Raw genomic sequence first — 19,753 nt, 5'->3', positions numbered from 1 at the left:
AAAAAAGGTAAAGAAGCATCAGGGCTAGGGCTGCCAGACCAGGTAAGTTTCTTCCCTCAGGCTGTGAAATAATGGGGGTATACCTGGATGTCAGACTTGAGTAGAGCACGAAACAGAGGTTGTGTATAAGAAGGGCCAGAGTCACCTCTACTTCCCGAGGAGACTGAGGTCCTTTGGAGTATGCAGGCCTCTCCTTCCCATGTTCTACCAGTCTGTTGTTGCCAGTACAATCTTCTATGTGCTGGTGTGATGGGGCAATGGCATCAACGTGGATGATACCAACAGGCTCAATAAACTGATTAGAAAGACTGGCTTTGTTATAACCATATAGGAGTCAAACTGGACCCAGTGACAGAACAAAGGACCCTATGGAAAATCCTAGCAAGGTTTCTCGCCCTCTGATGCCACCTTGGCTGAACAGAGCACTTGTAGTAATAGACTAAGACAACTGTGCTGCTCCAAAGAGCACTATGAGGTCATTCTTACCCTCAGCCATTAGGCTTTATAATCAGTCAACCTATGGGGAAGTGATGAATCCCTCCTTTGTGGTAACTTGTATTTTTATTCTTTCTTAGTTTTCTTCTAATATTTTCTATATCTGTGCACTTGAAATGCTCCTGTGACACTGTAATTTCCTTTGGGATTAATAAACAAATCTCCCTATCTGATGAATGCCCTGCCACCATCAAGGTCTCATCACTAAGACAACAAACTTTGCTGTTTACCTGTGCTGCGCTTTAATACATGCAATTTGAATTATGCTTTTTTAACATATTTTAATATATTAGTTTGGTTTATGTGTTGTGTATGATATATATTATGTGGGTACACCGTGGTGCAGAGGAATGTGGTTTTATATGGTTGTATATATGTACAAATGACAATAAACTTGTGTAAACCACATTGGTGGATCTGGTGTTGCATATTATACTCTACTCCACACAAGGATGGCAGATTTCATTCCCTGAAGGAATTTGTTAACCAGTTGAACTTTGATGACAGTCAAGCAGTTTCATAGTTAGTGTTGTGCCCTTTTTAAAAGAAAATCTAGCTTTTACTTCATTACTTGAATTTGCATTCCTCACTGCCACTGAGAGATTCGACCTTGTATTTGTGCATCAGAGCACTAGCTGATATTCCAGGAGCACAACGGCAACTTGCTATTTATGCTGTTTGTCATTACTTATATGATTTATTCAATAAGTACTGCTTGAATCTTTGAAGTAAGCCAGTTATAGTCCCTGTGATGCTCGTAGAATTCTCACTAGAAGAAGCCTTTTTCAAAAAAAGAATAGATTTGGGCTGTGAGCATCTCTGGCAGAACTGTCCTACCCTAGTTGTGCTAAGGAGGTGGTCAGCAGCTTTTTCCTTCAACCACTACAATTTTTTTTGATGAGAAGTTTTGACCAATACAGTAATGGAAGTCATATCAGCTAAAAATAAAAGTGCTTGATCTTGTCAGATCTCAGAAGCTAAGCAGGCTCAGGCCAGGCTGGTATATGGATGAGAAACAGCTTGGAAATGCTAGGTACCATTGGTGGCACAGAGGTGCAGCTTGTAGAGATGATGCGTCGTAGCTCCAACCACCACAAGGTGATTCTGGCATAAAGTGCTGTATTTTGAGGAGATTGCACATCTTCCCTGTGAATGTGAATTCTCTTCACTTCCCTCCCACATCATAAAGTTGGTCAAATGGGTCGGTGTAAATTGCCCCTAGAGGTTGTGGAAGAATTTGAGCGGAATCTGATGCCATTGTGAGAATATAACTGGATTAGCATAAATGGGTGCTTAAGCGGCACAACTCGGATTTTTTCTGTGATGTAGTGAATAAATCTGTGCTGGTTGGAGAGGAACTTGGAAGTAGTGCTGTTTCTATATATCTCCAGTCCTTGTCATTATAATAGAGGTTGCAGGTTTGTGAAAGTTTCACATAAAAATCTTGCTGCAGGTTATTTACATGGTGTGTATGGAACATGGACTGCTTGATTACATTCTTTGATATAAATGTTGGTCTCTATTCATGTTTTTAAAATTTCAGTTCATTATGCTCGACCAATAATAATTCTGGGACCAATGAAGGACAGAGTCAATGATGATCTGATCTCTGAATTCCCAAATAAGTTTGGTTCCTGCGTACCTCGTGAGTACTCTGAATTCTGATCTTATAAGTGCTGTTAAACTAACTTTTGTATTTGTTATCCTGGAACTTTCCAGTTTTGGACTGTTAGTCTTAAAGAGGAATCGGTTTTCTATTCCTTGGCCATAGATGGTTGAAATCTAAATTTGAGAGAAATATAATTCCTCTATTCATATATTGTGAAAGTACTAATCTACTCAAGACTATGTAATTACTAAACGTTATTGCAGTCAATTGGTTTGCCACTATGGTTCTGATGAAATTAATCTTATAATAAAAACAGTTATAAGAACATTTCTGTCCGGACGTTAAAGCAGTGGAGAAAATGTTCCAAAATACACAGATCAGTCAGCTGAATAGTGTATAATGAAGGACCTCTAGTGGCCAAATCCTGATAGATATGTCAATATAATTTACTGGGATTCGCATTAGGATGAGTATGTTTGTCCCAATTAAGCTGCTGCCACAATTAGTTGAAGTTTCATGGAAATAGTTAAAAAGGTATTAAAAAAAGGACAAACTGAATAACAAATTACAATTTATAAGACTAAAAGACATAAGAGCAGAATTAGGCCATTTGGCGCATTGAGTCTGCTCTTCCATTCAGTCACGGCTGATCCTTTTTTCCCCTCCTCAGCCCCACTCCCCAGCCTTCTCCCTGTAACCTTTGATGCCATGTCTAATCAAGAGTCTATCATTTTCTGCCTTAAATTCACCCAATGACCTGGCCTTCACAGCTGCCTCCACATTCTACAAATTCACCACCCTCTGGCTAAAGAAATTTCTTTGCATCTCTGTTTTAAATGGATGCCCCTCTATCCTGAGGCTATGCCCTCTTATCCTAGATTCCCCCATCATGGGAAACATCCTTTCCACATCTACTCTGTCTAGGGTTTTTAACATTCGAAAGGTTTCAATGAGATCCCCCACCCCCCATCCTTCTAAATTCCAGTGAGTACAGAACTAGAGCCATCAAACGTTCCTCGTATGATAACTCTTTCATTCCCAGAGTCATCCTTGTGAACCTCCTCTGAACCCTCTCCAGTGCCAGCACATCATTTAGATGAGGAGCCCAAAATTGTTCACAATATTCAAGGTGAGGCCTCACCAGTGCCTTATAAAGCCTCAGTATCACAAATCTGCTCTTGTATTCTAAATCCTTTGAAATGAATGCTAACATCACTTTTGCCTTACTCAACACCAAATGGATGTATAAATTAACCTTTGAGTGTTGCACAAGGACTCCCAAGTCCCTTTGCATCTTAGATCTTTGGATTTTCTCCCCATTTAGAAAATTATGATTTAAATGAAATACAGAACAAATTAGAACACTACCAATACTACTGCAGTACTACAGAATTAGTTCAACCGTGTTGTGTACTTTTGACTGTAAATGAACAAAATCAGTGCAAGCACCTAGTGCAGGATGATGAACTATCTTCATACAAAGCTCTTGATGCCTTGTAATTCTTTGTAGTTTTTAACTTGTTGAAGTAGTGAAATCGTTTCATTTTCACACACTGCCATTTCCAGCATGTCCAAGCCTGAATACTTGAAACCACAGTGAGCAAGACAGTTCTGAATTGTCCTATTGTTTATTCCTTGTGAGCTGCCAGTGGCAAAAGTCACTGCTTCTTGAACACAGACACATGCAACAAATGCTATTTAAAAATTGAGCATTGATGCTAGTTTAAAAACTGTTCAGAAATAGTCTGTCCAACTTAAGTGGCATAGTTATCTAGTAAATGAAGGGAATCTCAGCTATTTTCTCAATTTATTTTTGTTCTTTAAGAGTCGTCCGAAATAAGCGACCACCCCAATTAACTGATGGCCCAATTAACCGTAATCCACTGTATCTGATTACATAGGAGGGAAAAAAATCTATTTACTTTTGTTGTCCCGTGTTCTCCCCTTCCAATTTGATATATAAGTGGCACCTATATATAAAAAAAAACCATTGTTTTTTTACCCTCTTTCAGACAGCACTTGGAGGCATAAAGCTCAGATAAACGTGTCCTCAGTTATGACCACCAGTACATCTCCAAATTTAGTTAACTTATCATTAGTGATTGTGAGTTCTGAAATTCCATCTCTACCCAAATGTGCCCTCACCTGGATCTGATGATCACTTGCCAGCTCTTGTCTCACCCATCCCTCTCACCTTTTTATGCTCAGTCTTGATGTTGGGTCTTGAATTGAAACACAAGTGCCTCCACTGATGCTGCCTGACTTGCTGAGTTCTTTCAGCATCTTTTTTTTTGCACCTCCTTAATCATACCTAGTCCTCTATCTTCCTCTTGGATAGGATACTACTTTAAATCTGCCAAATTTAGTGCATGAGAAAGAAATAGAGTAGTTACGTTGAAACTTGGATGAGGAAGTGTAGGAGGGGACTTGGGAGGAGGGTTGATGCTGGCATGGACATAATTGTTCAAATAACCTGATTCGTTTATCTGTATTTTATGTCATTCATAACAAATTAATTTAATCAGCAGCTGTTTTACTTCCACCAGACACCACCAGATCAAGACGTGAAAATGAAATTGATGGGCAAGATTACCATTTTGTAACCTCCCGAGAGCAGATGGAGAAAGACATTCAGGATAATAAGTTCATTGAAGCTGGGCAATATAATGACAATCTTTATGGGACAAGCATTCAATCTGTTAGAGCTGTAGCTGAGAGAGTGAGTACCGTTGAGTGTTACCACAATTTTTTTTTGTCATTGCTAACTTGCAATTGGAATTCACTTTAATCATAAAGCTAATGCCACTAACTGTAAGGAAAATTGCATGGAATACTCTCAGATGGAATATCTTAATTTATGTTCAGATAAATTCAATTCACTATACCAGTGCAGATTCACTTTGGCAGTGAACAAAAAAAGGTAACATGTTGAGTTAGAGGTACAGCAAAAAGAATTGGAATTAAGCTTGTATATGTGTCCAATACCGTCAGTGGAAACAACATCAACTGTCCCAAGGAAACCTACAGGACCAAAAGCAGAATTATATATTATACTCCTGGTATAAATTAAAATTATCACTAAACATTATTTTCATGAGAAATGTACTTCCTGATGTCTCAGAATGTTCAAAATGTAAATTGCCTGTATAAAGCAAAACATAGAACATAGAAATCTACAACATATTTATAGGCCCTTCGGCCCACAATGTTGTGCCAACCGTGTAACCTACTCTAGAAACTGCCTAGAATTTCCCTATCACATACCCCTCATTTTTCAAAGTTTCATGTACCTATCTAAGAGACTCGTAAAAGACCCTATTTGTATCCGCTTCCGCCACCGCTGCTGGCAGTGAATTCCACGCACCCATCATTCTCTGTGTGGAAAAACTTACCTCTGACATCCCCTCGGTACCTATTTCCAAGCACCTTAAAACTGTGCCCCCTCATTTTAGCCATTTCAGCCCTGGGAAAAAGCCTCTGGTGATCCACACGATCAATGCTCCTCATCATCTTATACACCTCTATCAGGTCACCTCTCATCCTTCATTGCTCCAAGGAGAAAAGGCCAAGTACACTCAACCTATTCTCATAAGGTACTCCCGCCAATCCAGGCAACATCCTTGTAAATCTCCTCTGCACTCTCTCTATAGTATCCACATCCTTCCTGTAGTGGGGTGACCAGAAATGAACACAGTACTCCAAATGGGGTCTGACCAAGGTCTTGTATAGCTCTTGTATAACATTACCTCACAGCTCTTGGACTCAATCCCATGGTTGATGAATGCCAACACACCATACACCTTCTTAACAACACTGTCAACCTGCGCAGCAGCTTTGAGTGTCTTATCGACACAGACCCCAGGATCTCTCAGATCCTCCACACTGCCAAGATTCTTAATATTTATATTATATTCTCTCTTCAAATCGGACCTACCAAAATGAACCACTTCACACTTATCTGGATTGAAGTCCATCTGCCACTTCTCGCTGTAACCTCTGACAATCCTCCAGACTATCCACAACCTCCCCAACCTTTGTGTTGTCAGAAAACTTACTAACTCACCCTTCTACTTCTTCATCCAGGTCATTTATAAAAATCACAAAGATGAGGGGTCCGAAAACAGATCCCTGTGGAACACCACTGAATACGATCCATCTACAGCCACCCTTTGCCTTCTGTTAGCAAGCCAATTCTGAATCCACAAACCAAGGTCTCCATGGACCCCATGCCTCCTTACTTTCTGAAGGGGCCTTGCATGGACATCATTATCAAATGCCTTACTGAAATCCATATATACTACATCCACTGCTCTTCCTTTATCAATGTGTTTTCTTACAAAAGATCTGTCATTGTGACTATCAAATATGCTACCAATCATGAGGTAGCACTCTCTGTTCCTTTTATCCTACCCTTTGACATTCTGGACAGCTCCCTCAAAAGCTTCAGTTATCGGAGCCCGGTGCACTAAAACACTTGAGAGTAAAGCTCTACTATTTTATATTATCGTCTGCTGAGCTTTACTGTTATTTTCCTGCTAGTCTTCTATTGCTGAGAATTCTAGGTTGATCTACATGCTGATCAAAAAGAAGTCCAAGATTGAATCTCTTGATTATGATGTCAAGGAGCCAAATGATACTGCTTCACATGCTTCTGGATCTTACTTTGGATGTGGGGCAAGGTTGGAGTAAACAGGTGGATTCTGTGCCTTGATTGCAATCATAGAAATGAATGGCACAGGAGTCAATTCGGCCGACATCTGTGTCAAACAAAATTAGACCATGCAATTCCCACTTCCCAGCTTTTGGTCTGTACCCTCGTAATAGCTCTTCAAAAAGCTCTAAGTACCTTTAAATGGAATAATGGTCCTTGCTGACACTGTTCATTCAGGCAGTGAGCTCCAGAACCCAATCACCCTGGCAATGATATTTGTTTCCTTTAATTCAGTTAGAAAGGTTTTATATCACCTAATTTTGATCTCTCAGCCAAGGAAGTAGCTCCCTCTTTCACTTTTATCTCATTATTTACTACACAATTCCCATGTCATCAGTGTCTTCACATTAATGCTTCAGCAACATCCACATAAATTTTCAATGAACCCTTCAGTCTGATTACTTTTGTACTGTTGTGACCAGAACTGCACACTATTCTAGTACCTTATATCATTCTAGAATAACTGCTTTTTATATTCTATGCATCAACCAATAAAAGCAAGTTTCCCATGTGCACACTTAACTACTCGTCATGCTGCACTTAGGTGTGGAGACATACCTCAATACAAATGTTTTTTCTACACTTCATAGCAGTTTTACCATTTATCAACAAGGTATTCTCGTAAACACAAGATTCTGTAGATGGTAGAAATCTTGAGCAACACGCACAAAAATGGGGAGGAACTCAGTAGTGACCCAAATTTTGTGAAGGTCTTCTCTTGCCTGCTAGCCTCTCAAATTCATTTCCTTGCTTTTTTTTTTCAGAATTAGTTACATTGATTAATATTTGCCTGCACTCAAACATTTTATTCCTCATTATCAACAATATGGCAATTTTGGTATCATTGGCAAATTATCGCATGTAAACCCAAGTGAGTAACATAATATGGTCATAGCCTGGTAGAGTACTGTGGAGGTGCAATGAACATAGCCCTTTAAGTCACTAAACCTCCTGTTGAAAAGTTAACCTTTTTTCAATTTTTTGGATCCACCTTGCACTCTTCAATGCAGATTATAGGTTTTTGCTTTCCCAATCAATATCCATTGTAAGACTTTGTCGAGTTCCATCTTATGGTTCCTGTAGACTGCACTTAAAAAGTGCTCCCCACGTTGGCCATCCTTAGTAAATCATTAATAAAATATAACCCTGCCTCCTTAAATCCAGACAAGGGATTCTGCAGATACTGGAAGTTTTAAGGAACACACACAAAATGCTGGAGAAACTCCAAGTCAGGCAGCATCTATGGAAGGGAATACACATTCAATTGACGTTTCAGTTTAAGACCCTTTATCAGGACTGGAAAAGAAGGTTGGGGGTAAGGGATGGGTGGAAGAGGTAAAGGGTTATAGAAGAAGGAATCTAATTAATGGAAATGGATCATGGAAGAAAGGGGAGGAGGACCTGAAGTTGGTGATGGGCAAGTTAAGAGAAGAAAAGGGATGAGAAGGCAATCAGAATGGGGAATGGAAAGAGAAAGGAAAAATTATCAGAGTTAGATTAATCATGTTCATGCCATTAGGTTGGAAGCTACCCAGACAAAGTGTGAGGTATTGCTGAGTTCCTCTAGTATTTTATGTCTGTTGCTTTTTATATCCATGTTGACTGTCCTTATTTAACCTGTGCCTCTATGTACTAGTTTCTGCTGCTCCTCAGTATTTTTGGAATAATTTGGCTACTAACAGTGCCAGACTAACAGACCTGTGGCAATTTGGTCTGTTGCTTTTTTTTGTTGTTAACAAAGGTACAACATGAATTATCGTTTGGCATCATCCTTGTGGCCAACAGGGTCGGAAAATGATTGTCAGAGATGTATCATTCTATCCCTTCTTTATGAAACCTGCAATTATATTTATCAGTCACTTAACGTACTCTTTGTTTATCAACTACAATATGACAATTCTTCCTGTTTAATTTCAATGCTTGTGTTAAGTATTCATTTGAAATCATGCAAGTTTTTTTATGCGAGAAACTTACTACATTTAGTCCTTGTGATCTTCATCATCAGTTTTGATTTTAGAACTCATCATCAGGATGCACAAATTTAATTAACTGAGTGGAACAATATAGTGCTTATCACTTTAATCTAGCTTTACTTTCATAGTGTGATCTTAATTTTTGAATTGCAACCCATTTCATTGATTTTACATAATTGAGGTTATCATTTTTGTCTGTACAGGGAAAACACTGCATCCTTGATGTGTCTGGGAATGCAATTAAGAGGTTACAGCTTGCACTACTGTATTCTATTGCCATTTTCATCAAACCAAAATCTGTTCAATCCCTCATGTAAGTATGAAGTTTTGTCTCTGGCTTCAAGAAAGGCTATTTTAATTCCAGTGTCTTGATTTCGAATTCCATTATCTAAGTTTCATTTATCTGGCTCCAAGGAGTAAAATGGTCAAAGACACATGGGTAGGATTTTTTGAACTATACTCTTCAGTGATGCCTTAACATGTGAAGCTTCCATTTTGTCACGGTTGACAGTTGAAGTTCAGTTACTTCTTGTTCCTTAAGGTTTTTCCTCATGGCTTGGTATTCCTTAATATGAAATTCCTTAATAAGAAACACAAGAGTTTCTGCAGTTGCTGGAGAAACTCAACAGGTCGGGCCACATCTATGGAGGAGAGTAAACAGTTGATGTTTTGGACCAAGGCCCTCCATCAGGACATGGCCGCTTCTAATGCCATGAGGAGGCCAAACTCAGGTTGGAAGAGCAACACCTCATGTTCCATCTGGATAGCCTCCAACCTGATGGCATAAGCATCGATTTCTCCAAAGTGGTCATTTCTTCCCCGTCTAACCCCTTATCTTTTCATCTGCCTGTCACCGTCCCCTGATTTCCTTTCCTCCATGGTCCACTGTCCTCTCCTGTCAGATTTCTTCTTTGGCCCTTTACCTTTTCCACTTACCCCAGCTTCTTGCTTCATTCCCCCTCCCCACTTGGTCTGCTTGTACTCTTCCTGTTCTGGCTTCTGTCCCCTTTCTTTCCAGTCCTTATGCAGGGTCTCAGTCCAAAATTGTCATTGTTCGTTCCCCTCCATAGATGCTGCCTGGCTTGCTGAGTTACTCCAGCATTTTTTGTGTGTTGCTGCAGGAATTGGAGCTAATATGTACTATACATTCTTTGGTAGGGCTTCCATTTTTGCTTAAAATAAACATTCTTCAATCCTTCCTCATTTGAGATTTAGTTACTTATTAAGAGACATATGGTAACTACTAGAAGTTTCTGACAACAAATGAGTCTGCACAGCTGGATATTTTTGATAGCTTTAAGTGAGTAGTAATTAGGACCACCTGGGATGTCACTGACTGCATCTGTAAATGACATTCACTCAAATGTCAGCAGGTTTCCTTCCAACCAACTTATCTTCACAGCAAGGGAAGAAACATCTAGCCTATTTAGTTACATTCAATTCCAGTTTCAAACCTGGCATATGTAATAGAAACATAGAAACATAGAAAATAGGTGCAGGAGTAGGCCATTCGGCCCTTCGAGCCTGCACCGCCATTTATTATGATCATGGCTGATCATCCAACTCAGAACCCAGCCTTCCCTCCATACCCCCTGACCCCTGTAGCCACAAGGGCCATATCTAACTCCCTCTTAAACATAGCCAATGAACTGGCCTCAACTGTTTGCTGTGGCAGAGAATTCCAACAGATTCACCACTCTCTGTGTGAAGAAGTTTTTCCTAATCTCGGTCCTAAAAGGTTTCCCCTCTATCCTCAAACTGTGACCCCTCGTTCTGGACCTCCCCAACATCGGGAACAATCTTCCCGCATCTAGCCTGTCCAATCCCTTTAGGATCTTATACGTTTCAATCAGATCCCCCCTCAATCTTCTAAATTCCAACGAGTACAAGCCCAGTTCATCCAGTCTTTCTTCATATGAAAGACCTGCCATCCCAGGAATCAATCTGGTGAACCTTCTTTGTACTCCCTCTATGGCAAAGATGTCTTTCCTCAGATTAGGGGACCAAAACTGCACACAATACTCCAGGTGTGGTCTCACCAAGGCCTTGTACAACTGCAGTAGTACCTCCCTGCTCCTGTACTCGAATCCTCTCGCTATAAATGCCAGCATACCGTTCGCCTTTTTCACTGCCTGCTGTACCTGCATGCCCACTTTCAATGACTGGTGTATAATGACACCCAGGTCTCGTTGCACCTCCCCTTTTCCTAATCGGCCACCATTCAGATAATAATCTGTTTTCCTATTTTTGCCACCAAAGTGGATAACTTCACATTTATCCACATTAAATTGCATCTGCCATGAGTTTGCCCACTCACCCAACCTATCCAAGTCACCCTGCATCCTCTTAGCATCCTCCTCACTGCTAACACTGCCACCCAGCTTCGTGTCATCCGCAAACTTGGAGATGCTGCATTTAATTCCCTCATCCAAGTCATTAATATATATTGTAAACAACTGGGGTCCCAGCACTTAGCCTTGCGGTACCCCACTAGTCACCACCTGCCACTCTGAAAAGGTCCCGTTTATTCCCACTCTTTGCTTCCTGTCTGCTAACCAATTCTCCACCCACACCAATACCTTACCCCCAATACCGTGTGCTTTAAGTTAGCACACTAATCTCCTGTGTGGGACCTTGTCAAAAGCCTTGTAATATGCTGCAAGTGTTCCAGTACTAATCCTACACTTGAAGTGCAACACTTAACATATTGCTCCATGAATTTCTGAGGTATAGGCAGCAGAGGCCTTCAGAGGTTTTATATACACTCAATAATTTAGAAGTAGCTGCTTCCCCACTGCCATTAGATTTCTGAATGGCCTAGAAATCCATGAATGCTAACTCATTATCCTTTTTTTGCACTATATTTTGTGATTTATAGTAATTTTATGTCTTTTTGCAATGTTCTGCTGACATAAAACAACAAATTTCACTTCTGTATGTGACCTGGTTATGATGGATCTAGCCCAGATGTGGGCTGATTGGGGAGCAGGTGGGGGGACAGCATTCTTGGAAAAATGAAGTTCCTAAAATATTTTATATATAACAACCTAATCAACATTTGGCATTAACTGCCCCTACAACCTTGTCCTGGTGGTGACAAATATAGTTAATCTGTATGTTAAAATACACCTGGGAAATATTGCAATCAATTGTATTACTTCGATCCTTACTGTTTTCTGGTACAGAATCAAAGTACTGTGGGTGCTGAAAACCTTAAAAATACAAAATTCAGAAAGTATTTAACAGATGAGGCTGCGTGTCTATGGGAGAAAATCACTTAATGGTCTCAGGTTGACTCTTTATCTCTTTACCTTTGCCGGCAGCCATGTTGATTATTTCCAACACATTCTGCTTTTTTAACTCACTCTTCCTTCAGTTAGTCCTGACGAAGGGTCTCGGCCTGAAACGTCGACTGCGCCTCTTCCTATAGATGCTGCTTGGCCTGCTGCGTTCACCAGCAACTTTGATGTGTGTTGCTTGAATTTCCAGCATCTGCAGAATTCCTGTTGTTTCCACTTTTTTAAGAGTTCTTCTTTCTTTTCTAAAGCACAGGATCCTCTACTTTTAGCTGTAGCTCTGTAGATTTGTTTTCTTTCTCCAAAACTTTTAGTGAATTATGTGATTTTTTTTTTGTACTAATTCTTGGTTCCAATATGAATTCCTCATGATCACTTGCTCCACAAAGAAGCACTCGTCTGCCCAGTATTTGCCATTTTCCAAGCAAAATCAATTTTTCAGAACAATGCCTTGTTAAACAAGCATTTGATATTTCAAAACCATTCAAGTAACCTTCAAATGTTAAAGATCCAAGAGTTCAGTGTTGAGTTTTTGTTTCAATAGGGAAATGAATAAACGACAAACTGAAGAACAGGCAACCAAAACTTTTGAGAAAGCATTGAAACTGGAGCAGGAATTTGGAGAGTATTTCACAGGTTGGTGTGCTCCTTGCAGTTTTACTGTGGTTTTTTTTTAAATCATTAGTGAAAGATCAAACATACAAGCATTTTAATCGATAAAAGTTAAACGATAGGGAAAATGTACAAAAGTGCAGAAAATTATTAAATTTTACACCTAATCCAAATTTCCATTTGATGTTCCAAAAAGATTACTGTTCCACCAAAACCAATAGCAAAGAGAAATCTAATTTGTTTCTCGAAAGTGATGGACCTCCTTTGCTTTCTCTTGCTAAATTTCAATTTAACATGATTGAATATAACCAATGCAATGGTGAACTTTATGTATTAAAAGGTTTAGAAAGACAAAACTGCAGTTTTAGTCTTTACAATCCAGTAAGACTGCTGAGGTAATAGAGCAGGTATATACCAGAATAAGATAGTTTGTCAGCTGATACAGGAAGTAACAAATATGAAAGCTTGGAAAAATTAGGTTGTTATATTTCAGCATTAGAGAACAGGAGATGCAGCTCGATGATCTTTGTCTAGTTGGGGAAAGTGAGGAGGTGATAGGAGCTATCGGCAGGTAGTCACTGGGGCCGCAGGAGACATACAAGTGGATAACAGTCAGGAGAGGGAAGGGCAGGAGTCAAAGGCTACAGAGCACCCCTGTGGTTGTACCCCTTGACAATAAGTACTCCAGTTTGAGTACTGTTGGGGGAGGTAATGGCCTACCTGGGGGGAGTAACAGTGGCCGCGCCTCTGGCACTGTGGCTCAGAAGTGTAGGAAAAGGAATGGGGTGGCAGCAGTGATAGGGTCTCTATAGTTAGGGGATCAGGCAGGCGATTCTGTGGATACAGAAAAGATGCACGGATGGTAGGTCCGGGATGTTTCTGATCACTTGCACGATATCCTGAAGTGGGAAGGAGAGTAGCCAGAGGTTGTGGTACATATTGGTACCAACGACCTAGGTAGGAAAAGGGAGGAGGTCCTGAAAGCAGACTACAGGGAGTTAGGAAGGAATTTGAGAAGCAGGATCACAAAGGTAGTAATCTTGGGATTGCTGCCTGTGCCACACGACAGTATAGGAATAGAATGAGGTGGAGGATAAATGCGTGGCTGAGGGATTGGAGCAGGGGGCAGGGATTCAGATTTCTGGATCATTGGGAACTCTTTTGGGGCAGGTGTGACCTGTACAAAAAGGACGGGTTGCACGTGAATCTCGGGGGACCAATATCCTGGCAGGGAGGTTTGCTAAGGCTACTGGGGAGAGTTTAAACTAGAATTGTTGGAGGGTGGGAACCAAACTGAAGAGACTGGGGAAGAGGTGGTTGGCTCACAGATAGAGAAAGCTTGGAGACAGTGCGAGAGGGAGGATAGGCAGGTGATAGAGAAGAGACATGCTCAGACCGATGGTTTGAGATGTGTCTATTTTAATGCAAGGGGTATGATAAACCAAGCGGATGAGCCTAGAATGTGGATCAGTACTCGGAGCTGTGATGTTGCGGCCATACAGACTTGGATGGCTCAGGGGCAGGAATGGTTACTTTGAGTGCCAGGCTTTAAATGTTTCAGAAAGGACAGGGAGGGAGGCAAAAGGGGTGGGGGCGTGACACTGTTGATCAGAGATAGTGTCATGGCTGCAGAAAAAGAGGAAGTTATGGAGTGATTGTCTACGGAGTCTCTGTGGGTGGAAGTTAGGAACAGGAAGGGGTCAATAACTCTCCTGGGTGTTTTTTATAGACCACCCAATTGCAACAGGGATGTTGAGGAGCAGACAGGGAGACAGATTCTGAAAAGGTGTAATAATAAGTGTTGGCATGGTGGGAGATTTTAATTTCCCAAATATTGATTGGCATGTCCCTAGAACGAGGGGCTTAGATGGGGTGGAGTTTGTTAGGTGTGTTCAGGAAGGTTCCTTGGCACAATATGTAGATAAGCCTACAAGAGGAGAGGCTGTATTTGATCTGGTATTGGGAAATGAACCTGGTCAGGTGTCAGATCTCTCAGTGGGAGAGCATTTTGGAGATAGTGATCACAATGCTATCTCCTTTACCATAGCATTGGAGAGAGATAGGATAGAAAGCATTTAATTGGAGTAAAGGGAAATAAGAGGCTATCAGGCAAGAACTTGGAAGCATAAATTGGGAACAGATGTTCTCAGGGAAATGTACAGAAGAAATGTGGCAAATGTTCAAGGAATATTTGCATGGAGTTCTGCATAGGTACGTTCCAATGAGACAGGAACAGGATAGAGGAACCGATGGTAGGATACTGGAACCGTGGTGTACAAAAGGCTGTTGTAAATCTGGTGTAGAAGAAAAGAAGAGCTTATGAAAGGTTCAAAAAACTAGGTAATGATAGAGATCGAGAAAATTATAAGGCTAGCAGGAAGGAGCTTAAGAAATTAGGAGAACCAGAAGAGGCCATGAGAAAGCTATGGCGGACAGGATTGAGGAAAACCCCAAGGCATTCTACAAATATGTGAAAAGCAAGAGGATAGTGAGAGAATAAGACCAATCAAGTGTGACAATGGAAAAGTGTGTGTGGAACCAGAGGAGATAGCAGAGGTACTTAATGAGTACTTTGCTTCAGTATTCACTACAGGAAACGATCTTGGGGATTGTAGGGATGACTTGCAGCGGACTGAAAAGCTTGAGCATGTAGATATTAAGAAAGAGAATGTGCAGGAGCTTTTGGAAAGCATCAAGTTGAATAAGTCACTGGGATAGATGAGATGTACCCTAGGCTATTGTGGGAGGTATGGGAGGAGATTGCTGAGCCTCTGGCAATGATCGTTGCATCATCAATGGGGACGGGAGAGGTTCCAGAGGATTGGAGGGTTGCGGATGTTATTCCCTTATTCAAGAAATGGAGTAGAGATAGCTCAGGAAATTGTAGACCAGTGAATCTTACTTCAGTGGTTGGTAAATTGGTGGAGAAGATCCTGAGAGGTAGGATTTATGAACATTCAGAGAAACATAATATGATTAGGAATAGTCAGCATGGCTTTGTGAAAGACAGGTCATGCCTACGAGCCTGATTGAATTTTTTGAGGATGTGACTAAACACATTGATGAGGGTAGAGCAGCAGATGTAGTGCAGGGCTCCCCAACCTTTTTTGCAACACTGTCCGGTTTATTACTGACAATATTCTTGCGGACTGGCCGACCCCGGGGGGGGGGGGGGGGGGCAGGGCAGGGTTGCCAATGGACAAGAGTAGCAATCAAATATGTTGTGTTTACCCCAAGAAAGACTACAATGACCATGAAGCTTTGCGCGGGCACCAGTGCACATGCGCATACATGCCGATTTTTTTTCTACAAATCGCTTTTGCCGATTCTGTTCGGGGGGGGTGGGATGTTAATCACGACCGGAATATAGGTGATAAGTGGCTAATACACTCAATTTCGTTTCTAAAAGGGTTTATCTAACAAATTTAATATTAAACACACAGCACATATTTTCCTTGCATGAATATAGTGATAATTATCAGGGGAGGACAGGGGAGCTTGAAGTAAGTGTTGAACGGACTTACAGTAGAAGTGGTAGAGGCAGGTTCGATATTATCACTTAAAGAAAAATTGGATAGGTATATGGACAGGAAAGGAATGGAGCGTTGTGGGCTGAGTGCAGGTCGGTGGGACTAGGTGAGAGTAGCGTTCGGCACAGACTAGAAAGGCAGAGATGGCCTGTTTCCGTGCTGTAATTGTTATATGGTTATATAAGTCACTTATAAGTCAATAGCATCATAACATTTTAAGTAACGTTTGGATATTAGACACACAGCACATATTTTCCCCGTATGAACATATAAAATCATTGCAACACACCAATGTCGCTGAATCAGTGGGAGTCCTGGGCTTGTTTCCCTGCAACAAGACGATGCCATTGAGGGGTGATGGGAGACAGCGATACTCAAAGGGGGTTCCTTATATCTAGTCTATTTGGCAATTTAGTTTTCATTGCATTCATTGCAGAGATATGTTGGAAATGGAAGCAACGTTTTCAGTGCTTTCGTGGCTATCTCAGCATATTTAGCCTTGACTTTGATCCAGAATGCCAGCAGAGATGTTATGTCAAACATACTTTTCAGCCCGCCGTCATTTGCAAGCTCGAGGAGTTAATCTCCTTCCTGCGCTGACATGAATGACGCGCGGGTAATGACTTCGCGTGCGTTCAAGCTGAACAGTGCATGACAGGGAATGAGGAAAGGTGCAGCTGACTCATATCGACAAATCATATCGTTTCCTCGCAGCCCGGTAGCACATGCTTTGCGGCCCAGTACCGGTCCGCAGCCTGGTGGTTGGGGACCGCTGATGTAGTGCATATGGATTTCAGCAAGGCATTTGACAAGGTACCCCATGCAAGGCTTATTGAAAAAGTAAGGAGGCATGGGATCCAAGAGGACATTGCTTTGTGGATCCAGAACTGGCTTGCCCACAGAAGGCAGAGAATGGTTGTAGACGGGTCATATTCTGCATGGAGGCCAGTGATCAGTGGTGTGCCTCAGGGGTCTGTTCTGGGACTACTCTTCATGATTTTTATAAATGATCTGGATGAGGAAGTGGTGGGATGGGTTAGTAAATCTGCTGATGACAGAGGTTGGGGGTGTTGTGGATAGTGTGGAGGGCTGTCAGAGGTTACAACGGGACATTGATGGGATGCAAAACTGCGCTGAGAAGTGGCAGATGAAGTTCAACCGAGATAAGTGTGAGGTGGTTCATTTTGGTAGGTCAAATATGATGGCAGAATATAGTATTAATGGAAAGACTCTTGGCAGTGTGGAGGATCAGAGTGATCTTGGGATCCGAATCCATAGGCCACTCAAAGCTGCTGCGCAGGTTGACTCTGTGGTTAAGAAAGCATACAGTGCATTGGCCGCCTTCAATCATGGGATTGAGTATAAGAGGTAATGTTGCAGCTATATAGGACCCTGGTCAGACCCCACTTGGGAGTACTGTGCTCAGTTCTAGTCGCCTCATTACAGGAAGGATGTGGAAACCACAGAAAAGGTGCAGGGGAGATTTACAAGGATGTTGCCTGGATTGGGGAGCATGCCTTATGAGAATAGGTTGAGTGAACTCGGCCTTTTCTCCCTGGAGCGACAGAGGATGAAGGGTGACCTGATAGAGGTGTATAAGATGATGAGAGGCATTGATCGTGTGGATAGTCAGAGGCTTTTTCCCAGGGCTGAAATGGCTAGCACAAGAGAGCACAGTTTTAGGGTGCTTGGAAGTAGGTACAGAGTGGATGTCGGGGTAAGTTTTTTTATGCAGAGAGTGGTGAGTGCGTGGAATGGGCTGTCAGAGACGGTGGTGGAGGCGGATATGATAGGGTCTTTTAAGAGACTCCTGGACAGGTACATGGAGCTCAGAAAAATAGAGGGCTATGGGTAACCCTAGGTAATTTCACAGGTAAGGACATATTTGGCACAGCTTTGTGGGCCAAAAGGCCTGTATTGTGCTGTTGGTTTTCTGTGTTTCTACATTGGAAGCTCGGAAGTAATTTTATGTTGTTTAAAATTAGGAAGGAATGGGACAAAATAAACAGAATCAGTATTCTAGTGCTTGGAAGTGTTAAGAACACGGTGCATAGATTTAAGGTTAAATGGATCTAAGGTGAAGAGATTTTAAAGAATTGTCATGATTTAAAAATTAGGCTAGAGTCATTGAAGAAAAAGTAAATTTAGGAATGTGGGTATGATAAAATTAAGACTAGTGTTCCTGTGGAAGAATAAATGCCAGCATGTTTTTCTCTGCTTCTGTTTAATTCTTGCCCAGTGTGACCCAGCCCTTTGAGTGTTTTGTTTAATTCAATTTAATCTGTTCCTGGATTCAATTATAGTTCATTATGCCTGATACTTACTCTCTCTGCTTTATATATTTTCCTCCTGCTTTCTGTTCATACATTCCTTTCTAATATTTGCTGACATTACAGTATTTTGCATTTTATACTGTTGCAATTTTTGTTTTCTACAGCCATTGTACAGGGAGATTCATTAGAGGAGATATACAACAAAATTAAGCAAGTCATTGAAGAACAGTCTGGTCCCTACATCTGGATTCCTTCATCTGAAAAACTCTAAGCATGTCCCAATGTTTAGAGAGAAGATGTTGATGGGGGAAATGTATCCCCCTTTTAAGATATGTTGCATATCAAGTTTTATCTTTCTCATTATGTTATTATGAATCCTCACCGTCGCTGTGGCTGTTTCCATACTGCATGGTTTTTATGGAATTCCATCAACAACATGGAAATGCACACCTGAGTATTTTAAAGAACATCTTCAGGAAACGGGACCAGGATTGCATTGACTTTGTATGTTTGTATTACCTGAAGATCAGCTACGACAGTTTCATATGGACTAAGCTGTGGTTTTAAAGAACCAGTGTTCACAGGGTTATCAGTACCATTCCTCAAAAATGATCTTTCTGAAATTTCCTAATGCAGATGGGTTTGAAAGGAGAAAGGAAACCACTCTACTCCTCTGTGATTACACATAGCAGTGCTTTTAAAGACACAAATTGTATACAATTCCTCACCTCAGGAGGAGGAGGAACAGAGTGAAAACTAGAATTTAAATCATTGTGGTACTTTAGATGAAAATATAACATGATAATTTTCAACATATTAAATTGCACATTGTTTTACACATCAAAACATGGTTGTCTGCATGGACATTTTACATTTTTTGCTGTTTTTTTTTTAAAGTTATTTGAGTAAAAGCTGACAGATGATAAAGAAATTGTAAGTTGCTCTGACTGCTATTCACACACGGCTTTGTATGAATGAAATGGAAGAAAATTGTGTCTTTGTCCAGAATGCCCTTTTGTGAAATCAACTGGATTTAATTTGAATTTGTAGTGGTCAGGAAGCCCATCTTCTATATCACTACCAAACTCAAAATAATTTTACAAATATGATCATAGATCTAATCTACCTTTTTTGTCAATACACAATGTGAGTACTTAGTTCTTTTAATGTATTTATATACAATTGTTGCACAAAGTTCTCTGGTAAGGGAACAAAGATGGAACTTCTGTTTTGAAGTTCTCCAGAGTAAAATTA

General features: G+C 40.9%; 1 protein-coding gene across 6 annotated transcripts in view; it reads left to right on the top strand.

The window, feature by feature from the left end:
- dlg3 (discs, large homolog 3 (Drosophila)) overlaps positions 1–19,037 on the top strand; it is a 404,637-nt gene extending 385,600 nt beyond the window's left edge. For all 6 annotated transcript variants that reach the window (XM_063060832.1, XM_063060831.1, XM_063060830.1 and 3 more), the window contains 5 exons: positions 2,039–2,140; positions 4,651–4,823; positions 8,992–9,101; positions 12,629–12,720; positions 18,664–19,037. In XM_063060832.1, coding sequence (XP_062916902.1) covers positions 2,039–2,140; positions 4,651–4,823; positions 8,992–9,101; positions 12,629–12,720; positions 18,664–18,770 — 584 coding nt within the window. In that variant the 3' untranslated portion in view covers positions 18,771–19,037. The remainder of the gene's footprint in view (positions 1–2,038; positions 2,141–4,650; positions 4,824–8,991; positions 9,102–12,628; positions 12,721–18,663) is intronic.
- Positions 19,038–19,753: the final 716 nt, after the last annotated feature.

Source organism: Mobula hypostoma, chromosome 10 (assembly GCF_963921235.1).
Source record: "Mobula hypostoma chromosome 10, sMobHyp1.1, whole genome shotgun sequence".
Taxonomy (NCBI): domain Eukaryota; kingdom Metazoa; phylum Chordata; class Chondrichthyes; order Myliobatiformes; family Myliobatidae; genus Mobula; species Mobula hypostoma.
Note: the sequence above shows the minus strand (reverse complement) of the source record. Positions and strands in the feature narration are given on the sequence as shown.